The 22,111-nt window shown below is 43.3% G+C and overlaps 1 protein-coding gene across 3 annotated transcripts in view; it reads right to left on the bottom strand.

Moving 5' to 3' along the window:
• LOC147024693 (rho GTPase-activating protein 6-like) overlaps window positions 1-22,111 on the bottom strand; it is a 95,488-nt gene that overhangs the window by 39,203 nt on the left and 34,174 nt on the right. For 2 of the 3 annotated variants that reach the window (XM_085884845.1, XM_085884847.1), the window contains 3 exons: window positions 19,288-19,441; window positions 14,325-14,387; window positions 1,021-1,244 (listed from right to left, as the gene is read on the bottom strand). In XM_085884845.1, the coding sequence (XP_085740971.1) occupies window positions 1,021-1,244; window positions 14,325-14,387; window positions 19,288-19,441 (441 nt within the window). The remainder of the gene's footprint in view (window positions 1-1,020; window positions 1,245-14,324; window positions 14,388-19,287; window positions 19,442-22,111) is intronic. The other variant, XM_085884846.1, reaches the window with a different exon arrangement.

Below are 22,111 nucleotides of genomic sequence, written 5' to 3'. Positions count from 1 at the left end.
CCCCTGACCTTTGACCCCTAACCGGTAACAAGAGTATGGGCGTCATTGTGTCATATTGCATATCACAAGATGAGGCGTTGAATTCTGAACATTTTGGCGTTAGTTGCATGCAAATTGAATAAAAATTGACCGTGTTATCGTAAAAAGACGATTTTGACCTTTTTGTGACCTTGACCTTGACCTTTCACCCGAACGATCCCAAAATTGAATCGAATGCTTCCTGGCTAATAACCAATCATCCCACCAAATTTCATGCAATTCGGTTTAATACTTTTTGAGTTATACGAATCACAAGATTACAAATAAATAAATAAATAAATAAATACACGCCGACCAAAACATAACCTTTCGCAGAATGCGAAGGTAATAATACAAGTTCCCTTACAAGGAACTTTGACACAGGAGGAGACCATTTAACCCATCAAAGCCTGTGCTATTATTGCCAACATTTGGCTGTGCTCTATCCTTTTAAATGCCGAATGTCAAATAAGGAAGGAGCATGTACCTTTTTGAAAGGTCTTTAGTATGACTTGGCCAGGGTTTAGAACCACCAACTTCCCACAGTCAGAGAGAGCAAACATTCAAACCATTACACCACCAAGACTGCTTATAATAAAGACCAGTCAATACTGAGCATTTTCCTGATTATAATCTTAACTCCTGATGAAGGGCAGTGCTCCGATACCAGCCAACTGGACTCTGATTGCATTGAATCCTTTACACTAATCTTACTCTTTCTCAACAACATGTCCACCTATCATAATTATTACTTCAGGGGACCTTGGCAATCTGGTTTCAGCACTCACCCCTTCATTTGGTCAATAAATGACCTCACACTTTCAGATAAATTTCAGTTCATGTCGGGGAAGGTTTGAAACCCATATTCTAGTTTGCATTGGCAAAATGTGCAAAATTATAACCTTGTTCAGAATGAGATTTGCACAAGCTCTGCAATGACCCTTTTCCCATGGGAAATATGCATTCACCTGCGAGGAATACTAATTGGAGAAAAGGTCATACCCGCCGCTGAGAATGAGGGGGAGTCTCGCCTCCTGCAGGTTCGCTTCGTAGTCCAGTGACCCCTCTCAAACCACACACATCACCCACTGAGCCAAGTGCATCACCCTGCTGATTCCCCAATGTGCGGTGGCCTTCCTCTTCCAGAATATCTGGCCCACGCCTGCGTCTCACATCATTTGCGATGACATCGGCAAGAGGTATTCCGAATGCCTGAGGAGTGAAATCTGTAACGCAGGATGTGTCAGAGAGAAATGTTTAAAACTAAAAACAAAAAAATTCGGAATACTTTGCACCACTCACGTTGACCAGAATGTGAAATTAATATTGCAAAGTTTACTTGCAAAAAACTTTCATGCAATCCCGAAAGCCGACATTGTACCGTGGTGATTCAGCGTCTCTGCAATTCCAGATCGAGCGTGACCCGTGGCAGCGAAACGATATTGTCCTGTACATTGGTGCGATTCCAGCAAGTCTCAAGAACATTGACGTCATTTTCTGTTAAAATTCTGGTGTTTAAAACTCAATCCTAACATCGACCAAATTCACTTCTTTATTTCATCGTTCAGCGGCAGACAACTCCTACTGAACTGCTCTGACTCATCCGGACCGAAGAGGCCATCCATTGTGTGGAAAGGCCTTGTCAATATGATGTGAAAAACATGGAAGTGACGTCAACGGATTCTGGGAAATTGAGGGATATTCATTCATCTTGCAGGATAGGGTGCATTCTGTGCCAAATTAGAGAAAAAAAAATTGTGCCAAACAAGGTGAATCCCATCTGACATGTACTTGAGTGCGAAGTTAACCTGCGGCAATTGTAGAGCTGAGGAAAATCCGAGTGACACGGAGGCAATCCAATGAGTATTTTCTGGACAAACACCTCATTATGTGGCCAGCTTATGCTGTACACCCAGCCAGCAATGCAACTGACTGGTGCAGCTGCAGCAATAATTATATCAAGGTCAAAGTCAGGATTACACAAGTTAACAAAAAATATTTTGATCTGATGGGTTTTACATTTACCTCTGCCACTGAAGGTGGATGGAGGTGACGTTTTCATCCGTTCATCTGCGTCTTTATATCTGACTGTGAGCAACGTATCTCAAGAGGTTGGCGACAGATTCGGACGAAACTTGATGGACGGGTTGGGGGTGTGACAAGGACGAATTTATTCGATTTTGGTGAACATCCGAATCCGGATCTGACTACTGGGATTATTCAATTCTTAAAGTGATTCTTCACCATTGAGGGATAGGGCCAAAAACGATATATAGAATGATATTTCAAAAAGGAGTGGATGAGTTGGGTAGGTGACAAGAACAAGCGCGTTCTATTTTGGTTGAGGTCCGGATTCAGATCTGGCCCATCAGTGGGATACAAAACGTTAACTGTTCAGCCTGGTGGAGGTATGTGCACTACCAAGTGCCGTTCTGGTGTTAACATCTTCGGTTCATGATCACATAGTACACGTTTTCCAGCAAAAGTGTTAACTACGACGTATAAAATCCAAGTCCCTTTTGTGCAATTATGGCACTCACTGTATTATTTATAAGGTTTCCATGCAATGTGAATTGTATGAATTGTGCAATAAACGGATTGTTCGAACCCAATTAATAATTAAATCTTGACGGGCTCTGTGGGTCATTTTAAAACACATTTGTATCATTTTTATATGTCACATAATCGATTTTTTTTGTATCTATATAATCACCTGTTTCATGCCATATTTTTACATCCTCGTGGAGGATCTTAAAGTCTTACTCACGTTGTTGTTCTTGTGGACTTTTTTTGTTTCACAGCCTACAGTTTTCATCGAAACTTCCTGAAGCTTGGCAAAAATATGTAAAAATACCCTGCGCAGACAGTAACCATCTCCGATTTTGAAAATTCCTCCGAGAAAAAAAAAGTTATGACGTCACAATATCTCCGCTAATGGGAATTGCCTAAAAAATTATCTCCGAAACTAGGCAAGCTTTTTGAATTCTGTTTGCGGGAATCGAACAGGGCATTAGCAGAGATGAATTACCGCACATATGATACATCACTATGACGTCATATCAATTTTTTGACATTTTTTTTGTTTTACAACCCAGAGTTTTTATCGGATCTTCGTCAAACTTGCCATGTATATGCAGAAAGCCCACGCACAGGCAGTAACCATCTCCGATTTTGGAAATTCTTCCGAGAAAAAAACTTGACGTCATAATATCGCCGCTAATGGAAATCGCCTATACCATTATCTCCGAAACTAGGCAAGCTGTTTGAATTTTGTTTGCGGGAATCAAGCCGGGCATTAGCACAGATAATTTATCGCAAACCTGATACATCACAATGATGTCATATTCGTTTTTATGACGTCATCATTAAGAGGAAGAGGATCTTAGCTCATTTGAGCTTGTTAAGTTGGGGGCTGCAAAATCTGCTTTCTTCAAGCGATCTGGATCAATGGCTTCACATAAAGTAATCTTCTGTCTATATCTATGCATTACCTGCAGTGAATCATCAAAATACTTTGAAAATTAATGCAACAATGCAATTGCTGGTCACTCAAGCAGATGAGTATACCATCGACATGGCGGACACGCATTTGTTTTAACCCATAATGCACAGTGATACCTCATCAATGCAACCCTCCTATTGCGTCAGCCAGAACCCGATATTATATGTTCATTATCCTGAACATCTACACGAAGTACAAAGGATGTGAGATGAGGGGGAAGGGGATGTGAGGTCTTGCCACATCTTTCCTGACAGGGTCATCGGGCTTGCCATATAACTCTGCAAGGGCAACCCTACTATTTTATCTCTCAATAATTTCATTTGCTATGTTTAAAATGAAAGTTTAAAAAATGTCCATGAGACAGATTTAATCCTCATAATACCAATAATGACATGCATCGTTAATTTGGAGTCATGTAGTCATAGTGTACAGTACGTAGGTGGAGGAGGCTCATACTTTTGGCAGAGCATCACACAGTTAATGATAAGTCATGAATGTTTCCGTGGATAAAAACGAATCGAGGACAGGTTATATGATTAACATTCATGACACAATTATGGACAGGCTGTAGCTAAGAATTCCAAGAACTCATTCTGGACAGACTATTGGTAAGGACCAAGAACCACTCCTGGATGAGGGCATACTATATGGGAAGAAGTCGAAAATGGAAGAAGGATAAAAGTTCTGCCATTTTTGAAGAAGTAAATAAATTGAATGTGGATTGCAAATCAGTACTTCTTCTTGAGCGTACTGTCAATCACTGGCCAAATATCACTTCAGTGATACCTCCATGCATGGGTGACTCTGCAGCATCAGAGACAGATCTCTGAAGGCTTCAGGTTATGTCATATTGGCAAAGAGGAGAAATGGTGAATCTTTGAATGGGATTCCTCCCACCACAATGGGCATCAGAATGGCATGACTGTGCTGATAATGCCAAGGATCAGGAGGGAGAGTGCTATTTGGTCAGCCTCCCACCAGGATGGCCTGACTGAAATTCCTTCTAAGAAGTATATATATTGTTATGGAAATGGCCCCTAGCAGGCTACTAAATATAGGATTAGCTCAGATGCCCCATTAAATGCATGTTTAGTGAGGTTGTTCGGTAAAATGGACGTTACATGTGTGTCGGGAGGTGTAGGATGCATGTTTTATTGTTTGTACAGTGGTGGAGTGCCGAGGGCTTCTTCTTCCTCCCCTCCCCGGACGATAGGTCCCGCCCAGTCGGCTGAGGGGGAGTGGCCGAGAGAGGGAGGTGGAGCTAAGGGGAGGAGTTTGTCGACTTCGTAAAAAGGGGAAGAGCCAGTGGCTTGGGGAGCGAGCGAACGAAGACCTCGTGAAGTGGTTCAGTTTGGGAGAAGTACAAAACTGCAGTCAGTTTCGAGGCGTGCTCGGGGTCGAAGTGAGCTAATGAAAAAGAAACTGTGCTGAAAGGGTGAGCGCCGAGGTGGCGCCGATCGGCTGTACACGGGACAGCTGTGTCTGTTTTTCATGAGGAATGAGCCGAAAGAAAGGCAGGGAAGGCAACAGAGAAACGACGAGTGTCTGTCTGCGATTTGCTTCGTGAAGGAGGCAGGAGAAACGACTAGAGGCTGCCTGCACGTCGAGTGGGCGATCGACATTCATGAGAAGGTCCTCGACACGTTTGTCGATCCGCCTGCCAGAGCCCAAACACCTCGGTTTGGCCTTGTGTGGTGAACAGGCCAGGCCTGGATTTGTATACTAGACCTTGTGAAAAGCCAGCTGGAGCATACCACCGTCGATCTCACGGTCTTGTGCCGTCGACATTGTGCGGGGCCAGAACGTGCTGAGGAGGGCGTGCGCACGCGGTGCCTTGAGAAGAAAGAGTACGGCGCCACCATCTTGCCACGCGGCGTGTTCGAGCTGGGGCTCGAATCCATGGACATCCGCTTGTTACAAGCGACTTTCGTGCTTTTGACACTCTCCTCTCGTCCATGAGACATCACCAAGTACTCTGTCTTGTCTGCATGCATGCTATCTGTCTGTCTTGTCTGCACGTTGTACAAGGCATATCTCAGTAGGGACCCCCTCAAAACCTGTAATCTGTAGTTCCCTAGTTAAGAACGGGTTAAAGAATATTTATAAAAACATTGTCGTGAATGTTTTGCTTGTGTTGTGTTCCCCGAGGTTCACCAATAAATCTGGTTGGTTTGTATGAAGTTGCGCTATGGATTAATTTGTGTCGCGTCGAGGAACGATCTTTTCGATTGGCATATAAAACCAAATTGGTTACAGACTGGCAGAAAACGCTCGGCACCTGACAAAACCAGTCTGTAACCGGGGTTCTATTTCCCCAACTGGAAAGGTCCAGGATGACGTTGGTATCGCGATTGAAGACGCGTGACCCGAGGCCTGTGCCGAGCCAATCGGCGTTATACACCCCGGAGACGGCGGTGGTGAGGGTGGCACCAAGAGTCGGGTGAGAATCACGCCACCCTGGATCCACAACAATATGTATGTGTGTGTGTGTGTGTGTGTGTGTGTGTGTGTGTGTGTGTGTGTGTGTGTGTGTGTGTGTGTGTGTGTGTGTGTGTGTGTGTGTGTGTGTGTGTGTGTGTGTGTGTGTGTGTGTGTGCATATATATTATATATACACTGATGAGCTAAAACATTATTGCCACTGGCAGGTGAAGTGAATAACATTGATTATATTGTTACAATGGCACCTGTCAAATGATTTGATGTAATAGGCAGCAAGTGAACAGTCAGTTCTTGAAGTTGATGTGTTGGATACAGGAGAAATGGGCAGGAGTAAAGACCTGAGTGACTTTGGCAAGGGCCAAATTGTTATGGCCAGACAACTGGGTCAGAGCATCTCTGAAACGACAAGACTTGTGGGGTGCTCCTGGTCAGCAGTGGTGAGTACCTACTGACAGTGGTCCGAGGAGGGACAAAACACAAAACGGCGACAAGGTGTTGGACTCCCAAGGCTCATCCATGCGCGAGGGCAACGAAGGCTATCCTGTCTGGTTCGAACCGACAGAAGGTCTACTGTGGCACGTCACAGAAAGTTTTAATGGTGGTTACGGGAGGAATGTGTCACAATCCACAGCGAATCACACCCTGCTGTGCATGGGGCTTCGTCGACGCAGACCGGTCAGAGTGCCCATGATGACTCATGTCCACCGTCAAAAGTGCCTACAATGGACATGCGAGCATCGGCACTGGACCTTGGAGTAGTGGAAGAAGGTCGCCTGGTCCGATGAGTCCCGTTTTCTTTTAGATCACGTGGATGGCCGTGTACGTGTGCGCTGTTTACATGGGGAAGTGATGGCACCAGGATGCACTGTGGGAAGACCACAAGCAGGTGGAGGGAGTGTGATGCTCTGGGCGATGTTCTGCTGGGAAACCCTGGGTCCGGTCATTCATGTGGATGTCAATTTGACACGTGTCACCTACCTAAACATCGTTGCAGACCAGGCACACCTCTTCATGGCAGTGGTATTCCCTGTTGGCAGTAGCCTCTTTCAGCAGGATAAAGCACCCTGCCACACTGCACACATTGTTTGGGAATGGTTTGAGGAACATGATGAAGTTTTCACGGTGTTGCCCAGGCCTCAAAATTCTCCAGATCTCAATCCGATTGAGCATCTGTGTGATGTGCTGAACCGACAAGTCCGATCCACGGTGGCTCCACCTCGCAACTTATAGGACTTGAAGGATCTGCTGCTTATGTTTTGGTGCCAGATACCACAGGACACCTTCAGGGGTCTTGTGGAGTCCATGCCTTGGTGGGTCGGCGCTGTTTTGGTGGCATATGGAGGACCAACAGCATATTAGGCAGGTGGTCATAATGTTTTGACTCATCGGTGTATATGTAGAGAAGTACATATATACGTTTCCACATATATATATACATACATATAGAAAGATACCTAAAGAAGAAGTACTGATTTGCAATCTACATTCAATTTATTTACTTATTCAAAAATGGCAGAACTTTTATCCTTCTTCCATTTTCGACTTCTTCCCATACAGTATATCCAAATACAAATACAAATACAAATACAAATACAAATACAAATACAAATACAAATACAAATACAAATACAAATACAAAATTATATATATATATATATATATATATATATATATATATATATATATATATATATATATATATATATATATATATATATATATATATATATATATATATATTTAAATGCACCTCCTGACTGTTTGGTGAGCATCACCATGGATTGTCTGACATGGTAAAACCACATAATCCACAAAGAACAATAGTCCATCTGCCACATAAACAATTGTTTCCGCAAATGTAAACCTTTCAACGAGAAGGCACGTGACATGATTTGTGGGTAAATCAAAACACATGGATGTGAAGAGCCCTCCCCCCAATCTCCATTGGACATCATGTAGCCTTCTTGGGTTGATTTATGCAGCTTCTTCAGCTGGAGGAGTGTGGAGGTGTCAATTACTTATATAATCCTCGCCACCTGGGTTTAGTTGATTAGGTGAGAGCTGATTGGCTATTCCTTCCATTCACAGGTGAGAGATGTGGGTGGGTCTTTCTTTATTAAATACAAGCAAATACACCCCATCGCTTCGCTGCTGGGGGTATTAAGGAGGTGGGTTGAGAGAGGAGGGAGGGGTGGGAGAGGAAGAGATGAGAGAGAGAGAGAGAGAGAGAGAGAGAGAGGGAGGGAGGGAGGGGAGAGAGAAGGCAGGAGGGAAGGGAAGATCAGAAGGGGGGGAGAGCAATGAAGGGGGGAGAGCAATGAATGGGGAGAGCAATGAAGGGGGAGAGCAATGAAGGGGGGAGAGCAATAAAGGGGGGAGAGCAATGAAGGGGGAAGAGCAATGAAGGGGGAGAGCAATGAAGGGGGAGAGCAATGAAGGGGAGGAGGGGAGAACAATGAAGGGGGAGAGCAATGAAGGGGGAGGGGAGAACAATGAAGGGGAGAGCAATGAAGGGGGGAGAGCCATGCCTCACCAAACGTTGCTATTCCGTGGGAGGGAGGGTTGCAAGGAGGAGGGGAGAGAGAGAGAGAGAGAGAGAGAGAGAGAGAGAGAGAGAGAGAGAGAGAGAGAGAGAGAGAGAGAGAGAGAGAGAGAGAGAGAGAGAGAGAGAGAGAGAGAGAGAGAGAGAGAGAGAGAGAGAGAGAGAGAGAGAGAATGAGAGAGAGAATGAGAGAGAGAATGAGAGAGAGAATGAGAGAGAGAATGAGAGAGAGAATGAGAGAGAGAATGAGAGAGAGAATGAATGAAAAAAAAAAAAAGAAGAGAGAAACGTGAGGGATGGAGGTGGGGTTAGTAAAGAGAATGAGCAACTCCCACATATGTGTACACACACACACACACACACACACACACACACACACACACACGCACACACGCACACACGCACACACGCACACACGCACACACGCACACACGCACACACGCACACACGCACACACGCACACACGCACACACGCACACACGCACACACACACGCACACATGCCTGGCTGATATTGGCAATTTTTCGGGAATCGGCAGGTTGGAGTCAGTTTGATTACTGACATCAGTACGTACTGTGTACAACCCAGAAACCTTGAGTAGTTTTCACCGAAAAACATCGTTACATTTACAGTATATGGACGTTTCAAGGATATGATCACAAACATTATTCTTTATAAACAGCTGCGTGTGATGGGTGGAAAAACAAATTGGTCTCGGTAATTTAGAAAATACATGAATATGGCAAACGGCTCAGAAATTGGGCATTATCAAATATATTTTGCTTTGAAACTCACAAAGAGAAACATATATCCTTTGTAAAGCAAATCTGATAACCAAATGCGTTAGAAACAGGCACGAGGACAAAGAAAAACCTGAAAGATCCTCCATAAGATATGGGATGAAATTTTTCCAGCACGGCACCCATAACAGGCATGGTATGTCCACACACCCGCGGAGAGTCCATACAGATCCAAATCTACTCACATGTACCATGTCCGTGTGTGCTGTATACGTACCTCCACCTTGTAGTAACTGTTGACTGCACATCCTGATCAGGACATCAACTGCACTGTACAACTCAGTGAGTGGCTTAAGCACTCCAACAGAATGCCTGGCTTGGCAAGCGATTAGGAATTGCTTTCGACACAATTATACACCCGCAAACACCCGTGCAATGTCCGAATTGGGCAAATCAACACTCTTTTTAGCAGTCGGAACTGCTGATACTGTCAAATCTGGAGCTTATATTTTGTAATTTGGGTTAGTTTAAGAGATTCTCTTGGTTATTCATATTCACGAATTAAATAAAGCCATGAACGCTGGTGTCTCCAGGTGTTTATTAGCATTGCAATATTCCCAGCAATTCGTAGCTATGGTGAACAGGCATTTGATAATATGAGTAAGGAAAGTGAATAACAAAAACCTTATCGTTAAGAAATCATTGCGGCCTGTTCCAAGTCAATGCATGGTTGAGCAGGCCAAAAAACATGGCAGCTTCAGACCCCAGTGAGGTTACCCAGGAAACACCGAAAGACCACAGAGAGCGAGGTGGCCGAGGATCACCTGATAAAGGATATAATTAAACAAGTCCGTTAATTATCTTCAAAAGGTGTGTTTTAATTAACCCAAACACCCAATTTTCACTCTTGCACTTCCTTGGAGTTTTCTTAGTTTGCATGCGAAGTTTCAGGCTGCGAGGTTTCATTGTTTTGGAGTTATGTAGGAGACACACTGACACACTCACACACACACACACACACACACACACACACACACACACACACACACACACACACACACACACACACACTGCCTTTCATATATATATATATATATATATATATATATATATATATATATATTTTGTTGTGGTTGAGGAAATTGGCAAACCACCATTCAGGTCCCGTAGGTGAGATATCTCTGTAAGTACATGTGTAGTTAACCCAAACCCGTTGTTTAGAGGGAATAAATGTCATTCATTCGGGCTGCGACCCTTTAAGATAGCCGTTTTTCTGTTCTATCTTTATCTTGAACCAACCACGTCTCAATCTCCATCACACAACAACCACCGACCATGGCCATCATCGCCACAATAAACCCTCCACCACCTTCACCTCTCCTTCTGCCGCCATTCCCGCGCCGCTTGTGAACGCCCAGCGTCAGGGTGTCCTGGCCTCGTGCGGGGCGCGCGCCGAGAAGCGGGTGCAAAAAGCGGCCTTTCCGAGGGGAAGTCGGATCAGGAATGAATCACGCCCACTTCTGATCCGTCCAATCATTAAGCGCGGGGCGATTTGGCCCCGCCTCCAGGCGCGTCGGAGTAGAATCGATATATGCAAATTCGCGAATCAGGAATGATTCACGCCCACTTTTCCTCCATCCAATGGGCGAGCGTGGCTCCGCCCCCGAGCCCATCCTGATCCGAAAATCTGCATATGGTTTCTCCTGCTGCACTATAAAGCACCGAGCGCGGGGCGAATTGAGTAGAGAGTTTCTGTTTCGGGCTCGGGCGAGTTGTGGCGGCGGCGAAGTGTGGCAGCAGCAGTCAAGACGGGTCTGGAGGAGAGTCGGTCTGTCGGGGTTCGGAGTCTGTCGGTGAGCTGCATAGAGGAGAAGCCGGGAACGCGGTCGAGGGCGCAGTGGAGTCGCTCGTCGCGGGACCCAAGCAAGCCAGCTATCCTCTTTCCCCAGAGCATCAACAACCCCCCCCCTGTTTCCCCCCGCGCTGAGATAGTGCGAAAAGGGGGCCCCGTTCCCACCCCATTCCAAGCAGTGCCAACGAAACCCGCGGAAGATCGCGGAGTCGGGGCACCGCCGCCATTTTGCGGCTCATCACAAGACGGGTAGGCTCCACGCGATTTCGGCCCCAGGCTCGTCTGCCCCCTTGTCGTTGAGGGTGGCCTTTTTCTTTTGCTTTTGAGTATATGTGTTGTCGGCGCCGTCTGTAAAGTAAAACTGTGTAAGTGTTGCCGTGTGCTCGCGTAGTCGGTAGTAGATCTGCATTGTGTTTCTTTTGTTGCAATTGCTTTTGGTGCATAATTGTTGTGTTTCTTTTACATTTGCTTTTGGTGCATAATTGTTGTGTTTCTTTTACATTTGCTTTTTGTGCATAATTGTTGTAATTGTATATGTGTGCTTCCGTTTGCCGCCGAATAAATGTGCCTTATGTTGAACTGTTTTTCCCGTTTCGCTTCGTCTTTTCTTTAATTGAATCTCCATCTTGCTTCACGTAAAGGGTTGGTCGTGGGCTAAATAAGCCCAATAATTAATCGGAACCGTCGAGGTTGACGATAACACCGCTCGGTTATCCCGATAGTACGGAACGGGTCGCTTAAAGTGGCCCGTGTCCGAAGTCGACCTGCGGCGAGGTGCGATCGCCCGGTCTACCCTCCGTGTGGGTACTTAGGTAGGTCGAATTTGGCGAACAACCCTATCCCACGCGGGGGGCCGATTGGCACGATCGTGGTGAGGCCGAAAGGCCCACCCATGACTAGTTCCCGGCGTTAGTCCGAGAGGGTTATGACGGAATTGTCCGTCCGGTGGGCGACGTGCCGCGATTCGAGTTACGTGGCCGCTCGCACACCGGCGGGCGCGAATTCGCAACAATATATATATATATATATATATATATATATATATATATATATATATATATATATATATATATATATATATATATATATATATATATATATATATATATATATATATATATATATATATATATATATATATATATATATATATATATGGAAGCAATTGAGTTTCTCCCAAACACGGGGGCCTAAGGCCACCGGCCACAGACAACTCTGTGGTCCAACGGGCTGTAGTTCTTACAGCCATAGCCGCTTCACTTAGACGACCAGCTTAGCAAGGTCACGCTGTGATGTTTCCACGATATTTTTCTATTGGAATAGTAACCTAACTCAAGGCCACACCCTCATCGCCACACCTGGTGATCTTCTGCCAAGCAGGACAGACAGGTGCAGCACCAGCTAAGAGAGCAAATCAGGTGGGGTACAACTTCCCGTCCAACTATACTTGTACACTGTGTCGGACCAATAAAGTTAAAGACAATCGAGACAAATTGGAAATAACAACAACAAACAATTATTTATTTATTCACACAAGCAATCATTTCAAAGTGAATATTTATCAGCAAGAAAGCAATGGCACATAAGAGCAGATTTACCAATGACAAGTATTCTTGTACAATCGTATTTACACACAGGACACAAAGCCATCATTCACACGGGGAAGAACAAGACGAGAATAAGAAAAACTTGAGAAGTAAAGTAAAGTATGGACAAAAGAAAAGGAGGGGCTTTTCTTTTCTCCCTCACCTCCCACAGCCTGATGGGGCTGCGCAAGCCCTAATATAAAGGGGAATGGAGAAGATGGATGGGGAAGATGGACGGTGGCGAGTTGGCGCAATGGGAAATGCAGCCATGTCCCTGAGGTGCCCAGATACAGTAGGCGAGTCCTCTCCGGCGTCCCAGATATGCCAGCTGCAAGCGAATCAGTTTCTGCTGGGCCCCCGTATCCAGAATCTCCCAACAAACCACAGCGCATTCTGGTCTTTCCACACTATGGGGCTTTCTGCTCATCGCAGGACAAGCTTTTAGGACAAGGACAAGCTCTTATGTGACTCTGTGCCCTTCTTCTTCATATTGCTTTCTCCCATCTCCCTTACACTCCTGCCTTGTTCGTCTTCCTCTCACTCTCCACTCTGAGCTCTGAGCCTTCTCCCGCAAGGACGAGGACGAGCTCCGCGCTCCTTTTTCCTCACAGGATCTCACCTTTTTCCATCCCCTCTCAAGTACTTCTGTCCTTCTTCTTCTTCTGCTTCTTCTTCTTCTTCTTCTTCTTCTTCTTCTTCTTCGTCATATATCGTTCTTTTTCTGTCTCGGCTCGTGTGAGCTGCCTCCTTATTAGTGCGCATCTGGTGGGGATGGGTCCACGATGCAGCCTGTGAAAAATGCTGTGTCATTCTGAGGAAACTTTCAATGCAGCCCCTGTCCCTCCCTTTACACACCCAAGGCTAAATCTGTGAGGCTGCATCATACATGAATATCTGAGGAGGTCGTGAACTCGGAAGCCCCCCACCCCCTCCCTCGCGCATAAGAATTCACTGTGCAGCCTTCACTGTACCAGCCTACGAGATGTGCCGTACCCCACTGTCCACAGGAAAGGCACCCCACCTCGTGCCACGAACATGCATGTGAGAATGGACACAGTCTCACGCGGTGAAGGTAATCCAATTGGCTTGAAGGATTAACAACCACAGATGGATCAAACATGTCCAATTAAGCAATGCATGAGAGGAAAATCGGAGGATTCTGCCAGACAAAGAGACGACTGAATGGCTGCAGGGCCAAAGGTAAGACTGATGGGGTGAAGAAGGGATTGTTTAAATGATGTTTGGTGAAGGGGAGGTAATGGACCAATGGTGTAAAGGAAGAAAGATTGAAAGGAGTGGGGGTGGGGGGGGGGAAGACATCACATTGGGGAAATACAAACTAACCAACGCATGTCCCCCCCCCCACCCCACTGAACAACACGTTGACAAGGGACCAAGGACTATCTGCACAAAGACTAATGAAATAACTAATCTTTGGGTCACCTATGTGTCCATGTATGCTCTCTATCCATCCCATATATGAGGACTTCCTGAGTTTCGACTAAATTCTGTAAAATTAGGTGATGATGATTGACCAGAATTAATGGATTGAAACAGAAACATAAATCACAAAACTTTTTCTCCAATAAGGCATTAGTTGCCTTGTATTGTACTTTATTCATATCTGCTCTCGATAAACTCACCTTTATCCTTTGTCTTGTCCTTGCCAAGTTTCCGACGTATTGATTTCCTCCACTTGTCTGCTGCTGATAAAATCATTCAAGCACAAAGTTAGCTTTATATTCAAAATAATGGCATTCAAATATTGTCGACAATAACAATTGATATACCAAAGGAGATGATGGAACTATTTAAGCAATCAAGAAGAGAACTTCAATTAAATTTTTAGGAACAACATAATGAATGAAGACAAGGAATTTTACATAGCATGGCACAAATAAATGGACACAAAGATAACTGAACCTGGACAATGAATTCCCAATCAAGAGACTTCCATTTTCAAAGAAATATTTGGTATTTTTACTTCCGCCACCAAGGGTGAAGGAGGTTAGGTTTTCACCCCTTTCTGTCTGTTTGTTTGTCTGTGTACAGGATATCTCACAAAGTTGTGCATGGATCGGATGAAACTTGGTGGACAGGTTGGGTGTATTACCACAACGGATTTATTAGATTTTGGTGAAGATCCAGATCCGGATCAGACTACTAGAATTTTAAAAGTGATTCTTCACAATTGAGAGTCAGGGCTCAAAAACGATATATAGCATGATATCTCAAAAATGTTTTGGGCCAGATATATTCTCGTGGATGAGGCATTACAATGCAGAGGTATGCGCTCTACCGAGTGCCCTTCTAGTTTTTAACACTGATCTAAGGCTCATTGATGAGCTTCAAAAGAAATCGTATGACAGTGCACGTCAAAGCAGAAATGCGGTCAGGCTTTCGCAGATACCCTGACCATTTTCTAAATTCCTGCTCTAACTTCCAGGGAGCATCTGCGACACAGCACTGCCTCCTCAGACAATGATACTACTTACATCCATGTACAACACAAGAGAGAAGAAGAAGAAGAAGAAGAAGAAGAAGAAGAAGAAGAAGAAGAAGAAGAAGAAGAAGAAGAAGAAGAAGAAGAAGAAGAAGAAGAAGAAGAAGAAGAAGAAGAAGAAGAAGAAGAAGAAGATGCAAAAGCCTTGCTACAGAAGAAACACTTCACCATATCGTGCCAATTGTGATGTTGTAATGGACCAATACTCTCCCAATTGGTTACGAAGATGAGTGCATTTTGAATTTCAGGAATCAAAAACTCTCACAGTCTGTTGTGACTTTTTGTTTTGTTTTTTGTTTTGCATTTTCTTTATATTGAGCTGTTACTTGCAAGTTTGTCAACAAGATATTTTGTCCTTTATCCATGAAAGCATGATACCAAAATGTTATGACTTTTTGTTTTGTTTTTTGTTTTGCATTTTCTTTATATTGAGCTGTTATTTGCAAGTTTGTCAACAAGATATTTTGTCCTTTATACATGAAAGTATGATACCAAAATGTTATGACTTTTTTTTGTTTTTTGTTTTGCATTTTCTTTGTATTGAGCTGTTATTTGCAAGTTTGTCAACAATATAGTTTGTCCTTTATACATAAAAGCATGATCCCAAAAAAATAAAATGACTGCCACTGAACTCATGCCATTTATGAAAATTAATCAAAGTGTAATACAACAATTGAAAACAATGAAAAACTAAACAAGAGCTTATAGAAGAAGATTTAAAAAGAGGAACAGGAAGTTTCTGTAATCATTATTGAACTACAGTATTTGAAAAATCACAACCATCTCTTTAGACTTTTAAAAATATTGTATTTTAAAAATTAATTCTTGGAGAATGATATCCTCGAGGATAAAAAAAGTACATGAAAGTGATTCATAGAACATTCGTAGGCTATTTCAGCAGGCAGCTGACATCGAGGCACCTGTGCTGCCCCATCCTTCAGAGTGGATAAATTAAGAACTTGCACACAGTAGCTGTTTCGTCCCCAGTAAACGCCACCAAACTACACTGGTTGAAGTACTGCAATGTACCTTTAAGTCTTATTTCAATCGCATTTAAAAAATGAAACTGCTTAATTATACCAATTACATTTTTTACCTTTCTGAGCTTTTCATACTTTGATAGGTGATTGCCAACAAACCCTGAAATTTTGCTCTGTCCTGAATCAGGCCAGAATATCTGTTCACAATGAATCATCAACAGATATGTAAATATTTTCAAGGTGAATATATATGTATTGTGTATATATTTTTATATATATATATATATATATATATATATATATATATATATATATATATATATATATATATATATATATATATATATATATATATATATATAGCAAGGTACAGATCGAGTCCGATAACAGCAATGCTGTATGATCTGTGACCAGCAAGTGCCATCTCCCACTCAAACACATTTGTCTCTGCCCTGGTAATCATCAGTTAGGAGGTCGGGTGGGATTGTGGTCAGGTAAGAAAAATTTAACATAAAGTGACTCCCGACTGAATGTGACATGATGTTGACATCTTATGCACATGATGTTGGTGTCATGTCGGATTCATGGTCAGCGATTCATAATTACCTCTGCCACCGAAGGTGAAAGAGGTTATGTTTTCACCCTTTTCTGTGTGTTTGTTTGTATGTGTGCAGGCTATCTCAAAAAGTTGTGCACGGATTCAGATGAAACTTGGACGGGTTGAGTGTGTGACAAGGATGAACTGATCAGATTTTGGTGAAGATCCGAATCCGGATCCGACTACTACAATTTTTTAAAGTGATTCTTCACCATTGAGAGATCGGGACAAAAACGATACGTACCACGATATCTCAAAAAGTTGTGAACGAATTCGGATGAAACTTGGTGCACACATTGGGTGTGGAGCAAGGAATAATTGATTCAATTTTGGTGAGGATCCGAATCCAGATCTGGATAAGATAATTATTTATGTTTTAAAGTGATTCTTCACCATTGAGAGATAGGGCCAAAAATGATATAGTACTGTATCGCATGGTATTTCAAAAATGTATTGGGCCCGATATGTTCTCATGGATCATTGCGTAGCGGATTTATGCGCTCTACCAAGTGCCCTTCTAGTTTGTTATATAATTATATAAAACAAAATATACTGCTGTGGGAATGTTGTGGGAATGGGAATGTCTTATTGGGGGGTAAAATTGCATGATATTGTGATAGTTATTACCAATACTGCATGTATTAGCAAAAGCATGAAGTAATTGAATTGTGATACAATATATGCATCGTTTTATGAATGGAAAGATGCTGTCTTCCCTCCACCCATGTGTATGTGCCTGAAACCACCATCCCTTCATACCTTTTAATTATTTATCCTGCTGTAATCTGTCTGGTATGTTCTTTAAAAGGGAATACCAGGCCATGAGCACAAGTTTTGGTGTAAAGCCACGATATCAGCATTAAGAATGCATCCCTGCTTACAATTTTGATCGAACTTGCACCAAGTTCAGGAGTGAGGATTGCCTTGATTGGTGGAGAGAATGCCAATCAGAGCGTGGTGGCCGACATGGAGGTACATCATGGGGCAGAGTGCAGCCAGAGTATATAGATGTGGGAGCAACCAGGGACAGAGGTGAGTGGGACACTGGACTCCATGAAAAGAGTGAAAAACGACTGTGCAGGTTTCGATCATGCTCAGTCAGCACCATGCCTGCTGCTCGGCGCTTACACCTCCCCTCCCCCCACCGAGGCCTCTATTGATCGGCCTGAGCTCCCACCTCATGGACATTGGAACTCTGCGTATCAGGGCAATCAAGCTGTGTCAAAGTTCCTACCACTTGAACGAAGCTGCATCCTGCCAGACACAGTCTACGATATTTCAGTCTTGTCTGACTCTCTCTCTCTCTCTCTCTCTCTCTCTGTTTTCTATCTACTGAGGCGTGTCTGAGGCCTTAGGGTTTAAATCAATAAGGATCTTCCGTTTGTTCCTTAGCTTGGCCCATATATTGGCTAGGAGGTTTTAAATAATTGATTTGCATATTTTTGTAATGCGCCCCACCCCTCCCACCCTGTGTTTTCAATACACCTTTACAAAATTACATGTTCTCTGGGAGATGCAAGTGTCTCTGATTGCTAGTTAGTTATACATATCCGTTAAAGGGCAGATTGGGTTCAGGTGCTCAATGCCCAAGTCAAGACCATGCCTGCATCCAGAGATTTCTCTTGGGTCGCTCGCTAATAGTGCAAACCGATGCACAGCACCAATCAGCGCTCTTCCTGATTGACTTGATATCATGGCAAACAGGCCTGTAATCAAGCTCGGAACAGTAGAAGCAGTTGGCCGGTGTAACTGCTTTGATGAGGTTCGTCGGATTTGGAGCAGGCAACTGGGATGAGTCTGACGACGAACAATATGTATATTTTCCAAGCCAATTAAAGGACTTAGATGATAGGAAATATTTTAGGGGCCAACTTACCTCCAGGGCTTCAAGTCTGCAGGGAACCACTCCTTCCCCTTCCATGATCTAGTATTCTCTCCTTATTAACTCCCCCCCCCACACCCCCATCCTCCTCCACCCCAACTTCTCTGCATCTTTTAGCCAGTTTCACTCTTAATCTACAGTATCCACAATTCCTGTTTGCTCATACCCTTGTTGGATCTATTTCTTGTCTAACTGTCCCGCTGTCAGTTTGTTGTCTTTTAAATTCTGGCACCATGTTCTTCCACGAGCCTAGACCTTTTTATTTCTCTTTTTTACAACAAAATTATGACAAATTACATGTAAAGAGAGGAAAACAGGGGTACAACAGAAAAAAAGGATAATTTGGAAAGGAAGGGAAAGAGGAGAGAGAATAGGGGAGGTAAAAGGGATGGAGGTGGAGGAAGGCAGAAAAGGAAAAGAGGTCGGAAGGAGATAGGAGAAAGGGATGGGGAAGATTAATGTATGAAATTTATGGGGAAGGGAGGGAGTCAAAAAACCACCATTTTCTATACGTTTTATGTATATTGCCCATTAGTAATTACTTCAATAATAGTTGTTTAATTACAGACTATGATAACAAGTAAAACACCATCGCAAAAGCAAGGTCTCTCGATTATATCAAAGAAACTGTTAAAGGAGGTACCTGTGAGAGATGTAGCTGTGATTGGTGAGATCTCTTGCATTCTTGTTTTTACGACATCACGAAGAAGATCTCGTTCCAGTTCTGAGAGTTGATCCAATGGCATGGCAGTCAGTGTCACTGACACACCACGGCCCATTACCCACGTGAGATCGCCCTGCCATCGACAAAACAATGAAGCTTCGTGTAATCTAATAACTGTATCTCTCTCTCTCTCTCTCTCTCTCTCTCTCTCTCTCTCTCTCTCTCTCTCTCTCTCTCTCTCTCTCTCTCTCTCTCTCTCTCTCTCTCTCTCTCTCTCTCTCTCTCTCTCTCTCTCTCTCTCTCTCTCTCTCTCTCTCTCTCTCTCTCTCTCTCTCTCTCTCTCTCTCTCTCTCTCTCTCTCTCTCTCTCTCTCTCTCTCTCTCTCTCTCTCTCTCTCTCTCTCTCTCTCTCTCTCTCTCTCTCTCTCTCTCTCTCGTTAAATTCAGTTTGATTGATGCTTTTTCCCATCTGATTAACCTTTATCATGATTAGTCAATCTAATATGAAATCACTGACAACATGTTTGGTTATGCAAGTTTAGCATTTTTTCTCAAAAGTACTTTTGTTATGTACACAGACATGGCAAGTTCTATATTATTTGAAGCTGATTTTGTCATGCTGGTGGTGCCTGGAGAAAGAAACAGAAAGCTTGAAAGAACAGCATTTTGATAGTGGATTTTAGCTAAAGGGTCAACGAGCAGGTGAATTGTTTAGCCAAGCTTGACCATGTACACTTTGGTCTTCAACCTAAAGTGCATGTGTTTTATTTTGTCCTAACATTTGGACATTCTATCTTTTTGATTCAAAAAAGCATTTCTTAAGAGAGAGAGATGCGTCCAAGATAAAACCTAAAACTGCTGCATGCAAAACCATTAGGGGATATTGTTATTTTTGGTAAGCTAGTCATACCCACTTCCTCTGAGAAGAAATATAGTATGTTGTCAGTAACCCTCCCTCAGGCAAGGATCAGAGGTGAAACCACTTGCACTGTTCCACATGTACAGGCAAAAATTGCAAGTCGTCTCCCCACCCTCATGCGGAGAGGGGGGTGGGGGCTGATATTTCCTGTTCATGACCTGACCAAGCAGGTGTGCAAAATTTGATGGAGATTGGCCAGCAGTTTTATAAGGTTCATACATACATACATACATACATGAAGAGAAATGAAGTGAAACATGTGAAAAAAAAAGGATATTTACCCTTGCCGAAGGAGAGCGAATTGCTTTTGGGTCCATTTGTTATTTGTAAAATCCAAGATTTTTCGTGTATATTGTTCAGTCAATTTTGTTATTCTGTCTGTCTGTTGGGTCGCTGAAATAGGTGACCCTTATTGTCAGTAATTCTGTCTGTTTGTTTGTTTGGATGTTTGTTTGTTTGTCATCAGCATAATTGGTAGTAAACGTGGGCGGAATTTGACCAAACTCGGGTGGTAGGTACATCTTATAACCTAGTGCTTTGGAAATTGTGATGGTTGCTAGGGACGCTTTGGTTCCCTAGCAACAACGGAAAAACCTTCAAAATTGGTTCCGTTCGCGCGAAATCAATTCCGAAAGCCATTATCCCACGTCGGGTTATGAAATTTGGCACGAATGATCTACAGGTGATGCTCTATCAAATACATTCCGGTTTTTGTGATATATGGAATACTTCACCCGCAGCGCCCCCTACAATTAGGGTATGTGCAAAAATTGGTGAAAATTGAAGGCCCCTAGCAACCAGGTGAGTGCATCGATACGAATGAAACTTTGCAGGTTCATGGTACTCAATGAGTACTACAACTTTGCCTCAGGACATATTGGCGAATTTCGCTTAGGTCAGGGGTCAAAGGTCAATTAGTGCAAAAATCGATAATATGCGAGAGCTGGAGGTGCCTTCGTGCCAAATGCTACTCCTCCTAGGGTTATGGTCGGATGGTCATGAAAATTCACACTAATCGTCTGGAATATATTGTGCACAAACCATCGAGCCGGATTTTCGATTTAGGTCTTTGTTCACCCACCGCACCCTCTCAAACTTTGGGGATTTCCGATTTCAAACCGCATTTTTGGTACCTTTCATTCAAATGGATACCGAGTAGTTATCAGTAGATGGAACTGGATGAGATTTGATATGCATAATCTTAAGGTGCTTCCCTATCTGCTATATGACATCCATTTTGCCCTATGTCTTATAGTTTCCATGCTCGGCGACCCGTAGCCGCCTACCTGCATTTGATTTTCGATTTATTTATTTTCATAAATTTAAATTTTCATTTACTGATGCTTTCCAACAGTTCTGTGATTTTTTCCTGGTGTACTGGCTTTGATTTACGTTGGTATGCAAAATCACCATGCTTATCCATTGTCTTGGGTCACTCCCCTGCACTTTTTACATTTTTTTTCGATTATTTATATTTTCATTTACAGATGTTTTCTGATGGTTCAGTGATTTTTTTTCCTCCAGTGCATCGGCTTCATTGACCATTCGCAGGCAAATTTTCAGCTTTCTACATCACCTAGAAGGTTCCGATCTTTTGCATCAGTCAGTGAGTCAGTCTGGTTAGAATGAGCTTTATATTGTTATGTTTGCATGGTAGATGGAGGAATTTCATAGCAAGGGTAGGATTGAATAGAGTAGTATGGTCCGTGCATGAGCAGGAGACACCTCAATGTAATTTAAGTTGGGAAAACTGTCAGCTTAAGTTGTTACACGTCACCACATGGGGGTGGTACTGTGTTCAGAAGGTAGGATTTAAGGCCAATTTTAATGCATGCTGGATCAAGATGATCGCTGTTGTCTGTTCGGCTGAGTCGCAAAGTGTACG

The sequence above is a fragment of the Eptatretus burgeri genome, chromosome 6, assembly GCF_056783735.1.
Source record: "Eptatretus burgeri isolate ZD-2024b chromosome 6, Ebu_testis_v1, whole genome shotgun sequence".
NCBI classification, from domain to species: domain Eukaryota; kingdom Metazoa; phylum Chordata; class Myxini; order Myxiniformes; family Myxinidae; genus Eptatretus; species Eptatretus burgeri.
Note: the sequence above shows the minus strand (reverse complement) of the source record. Positions and strands in the feature narration are given on the sequence as shown.